The sequence below is a fragment of the Cicer arietinum genome, chromosome 6, assembly GCF_000331145.2.
Source record: "Cicer arietinum cultivar CDC Frontier isolate Library 1 chromosome 6, Cicar.CDCFrontier_v2.0, whole genome shotgun sequence".
NCBI classification, from domain to species: domain Eukaryota; kingdom Viridiplantae; phylum Streptophyta; class Magnoliopsida; order Fabales; family Fabaceae; genus Cicer; species Cicer arietinum.
In genome coordinates this window covers 50,892,865-50,897,603 of record NC_021165.2, presented here as the reverse complement: position 1 = coordinate 50,897,603, position 4,739 = coordinate 50,892,865, and the positions used below count along the sequence as shown (strand labels likewise).

The 4,739-nt window shown below is 35.0% G+C and overlaps 1 protein-coding gene across 1 annotated transcript; it reads right to left on the bottom strand.

Moving 5' to 3' along the window:
* Positions 1-3,458: 3,458 nt before the first annotated feature.
* LOC140920771 (uncharacterized) lies at positions 3,459-3,821 on the bottom strand. The gene has a single exon (XM_073369594.1). It carries the CDS (start codon positions 3,819-3,821, stop codon positions 3,459-3,461), a length of 363 nt encoding a protein of 120 aa, XP_073225695.1.
* Positions 3,822-4,739: the final 918 nt, after the last annotated feature.

Here is a 4,739-nt window from a genome sequence, read left to right as displayed (position 1 = left end):
TTTAATTCCAAAGTATGCATATGCAAATGATGAAGAGTTATCACAACCCCAAAATTAATCTATTGCTTGTCTCAAAGCAACAATTAATTTAAGATTTGGTGCAGTTAAGAGGAAACATAAACTCAATTTCTCAGATCAAATCAAATTCAATTCTCAAAGTTCCAGCTACTACAAAATATTCATCATACTCTATGATTGGTTACTAAAAACAACACAATTTGTACACTTTAACATTCATTCATCAAGTTCGACTCTCTCTTCACACAATCTCACCAAAATTTCTCTCAAGTGTTTAGAAAGGATTATGATTTTATCACTCAAATCATAGAACATGCATCACGCTACCATAAGCTTGAAAAAATTCTAGTTAGCAATCACAATGTAGCAAACACATACACTTTTAGAGAACTTTCAGGTTGTAATGGAGCTTAGGTAAGGTATGATATTTTAGGATAGTAGGTTTTACTACTTGGACTTAGGCATACATTTTCAAATTATTCTACCACTTTTTATTTTTTTTCACCTTTTCATTGAGGAGATTCTCGAACATTGACAAAAGAACCAAGAAGATATTATTTACCAAATCACACAAACTAATTTTTTTTTTTTTTTTGTGAGAATCACCACCCCAAACTTAAAAGGTTGCTATCCCATGAGCAACCCCAAACTTAGAACTTAATCAAGACAATAAAAAAAAAATTCTACCTAACTCCAAGTAAAGTGATTTAATTAAAGTCAGATATTTGGCTTGTAATGTAGCTAGTAACCGAAATAAAAGGGCAAGGCTCAAAGGGGCTAGCAAAGGGTAAAATTTTCATAGGGTAGTTAGAAAGTCTCAAATGAACAAACAAAATTGCTTCAATGTATGCATAAATTACAAGTGATGCTAGTTAGAGTTAGTGCAAGTTCTGAATGGATAACACATGTCTAGATAATTACACAACAAAGAATTTAAGTGTTTAGGCTCAAAAGCTCAGAGCTAGGATCATAAGAAGTAGTATGAACTATCTAAATGATGCCAAACATAACACTACAAAATTTATTTAATTTAAAAAAAAAATGCGAGTGAGACTTCGACAACCAAGGAGTAATCAATAATGCATGCATTAGTGAAACTTATCGAATTGAGCAATGATATGAGCAAAGAAATAGAGTTTAAATTTCAAAATCCCAAACAGAAAACTTAAGACCAAATGCAAGTTGTTAATAATTCTTCATTATAGTGCATATTTACACACAATTGGAAAGAAACAAATTCAAATAACAAAAATAAGATTGCAAAAATTAAAAGTTGCCTCTACCTGTGGGTTTCCTCCCACAAAGCGCTTAATTAAATTTATTAGTTTGACGTCTCAACTATTGTCAAGGTGGCATATATGATAGAAAGAACACATCATCCTTCTCACCAAGAGATACATATTTCAAGTGAGGTGGCAATTGCTTGAGTTCAACCAATCGCGTATCTTTATTTTTCTGTACATATTCATCTTCATTCTCTTTCAACCCCTTCCAGGTAGTCGGGAAATGGGGGGAGTAAGATGGTGATGTTTCTAACATGGCTAAAACCTCTTTCACCTTTAGATATTTACTTTCTTTAACAACATCTTGGGGTAGGCATAACACTTTTTCTAATGGCATAATGGGTCCTTGATGTTCAACTTCTTCATCGACTATCGAATTAAAAATCTCAATTCGGTTGCACCTTTCTCTTTCGTTTGAATGCTCCATGGCTTTTAAAATATTGAATGTAATTGTTTCCTCCTTTACCTTAAAGGTTAAGGTGTGATCCGCCACATCAATCATAACTCTCCCTGTTGCTAAGAATTGTCTCCCCAAGGTCAAGGGGATATCATTGTCTTCCTCCTTGTCTAGTACCACAAAATCCACTGGAAAAATGAGCTTTTCTACTTTGACCAACACATCTTCCACCACCCCATATGGGTGTTTCATTGAATGATCCGCAAACTGTAACATCAGTTGTGTGTCTTTGACTTTTTCAATGCCTAACATTTTGAATATGGAAAGGGGCATAAGACTTACACTAGCCTCAAGATCAACATGGCTTTTTCCAAAAGTTCTATTCCCAATAGCGCAAGGAGTAGAGAAGCTTCCAGGATCCTTGAGCTTAGGTGGCAACTTCCTCTATAGAATAGCACTACACTCTTCAATAAGCATCAATATTTCACTACCAATTTTTCTTTTCTTTAACAGAATCTCCTTCATGAACTTGGCGTAAGCCGACATCTGCTTTATTGCTTATGCAAAAGGAATATTAATTTGTAATTTTTTAAAAACATCACGAAACTTACCAAATTGTTTTTTAGTTTCTTCCTTTCTTAATATTTGAGGGAATGGAAGTCGAATTTCTAGTTTTGGAAGTGGTTCCCTTTTTTGTACCACGAGTTCTTCCTCCTTTTCAAGAGCGGTGTGCTCCTAAACTGATGTTGGTGTGACCATTTCCTCCAGATGGGTTGAAGTCGGAGTACTTCTACTCTGTTTGGCTTTAGGTGGTACTTGTTCACTTACCTTGCCACTCCTTGTTGTCACTGCATTAACATTATTTCGTGGATTTGGTATTGTGTCACTAGGCAAATTTCCAAGCGTTCTTTGTGCCATTTGTTGAGCAAGTTGACCCAGTTGGGTCTCTAGATTCTTTATTGAGGCAAAGTGATTTTTCTGAATGGCACGTGAATCTTCAATGAAAGAACTTGTGCATGTTACTAATTTCCCCATAACACTCTCCTAAGCAGCTTTTTGAGGTGGGGCTTGATATGGTTTAGCTCCTTGTTGATATTGAGATCCACCCTGTTGATCTTTCCATGAAAATTTTGGATGATTTCTCCAACCCGGGTTGTATGTACTACAGTAGTGATTATTCTGCTTCCCATTGTTAACCATAAAGATCACCTCTTCTAGTTCTTTTGTATCATCTTTATTCAGTGCTTCACAAGCTCCCTTTTTATGTGCTCCCCCACAAAAGTCACAACCAATATGTTTCAATAATTTGATAGGGGCAACTTGGGGTTGTATATTTAGAGCTGTCATCCCCTTCTTTATCTCAGCGGAGATAACATCTTCTATCTGTTTTGAGAGAAGCTTCCCTTGAGCCAACCCAACATCTAGAACATTCAATTCCAGCATAACACTTTTTGACCCACCACCTCTATCATACAACGTCATTTGTTCATTTGATGCCATGATCTCATTAATTTTTCTTGCTTCTGATGCGGTTATGTAATTCAAAGAACCACCTATTGTAGCATCCAACATAATTCTAGTGCTAGGCTTCAAACCATTACAAAATATTTGCATTTGAGCGGGGTCATCATAAGCATGATTGGAGCATCCTGCTAGTACACCTTGAACCGCCTATAAGTGTCACGAAGAGATTCTCCTACTTTTTGTTCGTAACTGGAAATCTCTTGTCTTTTTCTAACGAACACAGCTGGGAGAAAGTATTATTCCAAGAACTTATCTTCAATGTCATCCCATGTGGTGATGCTATCGGTAGGAAAGGAATTAAGCCACTCCTTAGTATCATCTTTCAATGAAAATGGAAATAGTCTCAACATCTTGCCTTCTTCAGAACAACCATTCCTTTTCACTGTTTCACATAATTCAAAGAAGTTCGTGAGGTGTCTATTGGCGTCATCTTTATGTTTACCGGAAAAATGAATCTCCTTCAACTCTTGTAATAGAGCGGAGATCACTTCAAACTTGTTAACTGTAACCGGTTGGTTATGGATGGCCAACTGAGCACGGTTTCTATTTCTATTCCCATACTCACCGAGGGTATGTTCAGGTGGTGGTGGATCAGCCATTTCCGCAAATATGAAGAAATCCCCCAAATCCTATTTTTCCACTATTAACTGTCTTTTCATTTGTCTCCTTTCTCGAACCTCTTTTCGATTTGCTTTCACAGTTTTTTCGATTTCTGAATCAAAGAAAGGTTCAGCTGAGGATTGGCCTCACATACAAGGTTAGACAAATTGTGAGTAATAAATAATTTTAAAATAAAGAAAGATAACTAATTAAGTAGAAATTAGAGGGTTTTAAAACATTTTTTTTCACAATTAAAAATAAATCAAAGCAAAAAATTTCAATTAAGTAAATAAATTAAATCCAATAATGATATGGCAATCCCCGACAACGACGCCAAAAACTTGATAGTGTTTCAGCAAGTGTACTGAGTCGTTGCAAGTAATAATAAAACGATAGTACCGAATGTCGAACTCAAGGATTGCATTTTACTATTGAATTATATTTAATTACTACAATTGAACAAAAGGTTCCCAAATTGATTGAAGTAATATTTAAAATTAACAACAGTAATAAAATTGATCCTTTATAACGAGAAAAATGTCAGGGAGTTTCACTTTGAATCCAACCTTGGTGTCTAATTTTATCCTAGTTATTGAACTCCTTTATTGAGTTATTACCGAATTCTCTTTAGTATTCTTGCCCTAATGTCTTAGTGATAGAACCTTTAATTCCAAAGTAACCCCTAATTTCTTAGTGGATTTAAGATTAGAATTAAGCATTACCGTACAAGAATTCTCTTTTTTAAACTATTGCCTTTGCAACTAATTTAAGTGGTTTCATGACATGCATCGATTCCTAGACTACAAATTCATGAATTTCTCATCTCAAGGATTGGTAAAGTTCACTCCCATTTCAAAATACGAATCGTAGAACATTTTAATGTTGATCAAGCAATAAAAAACATTAAGCATAGAGAT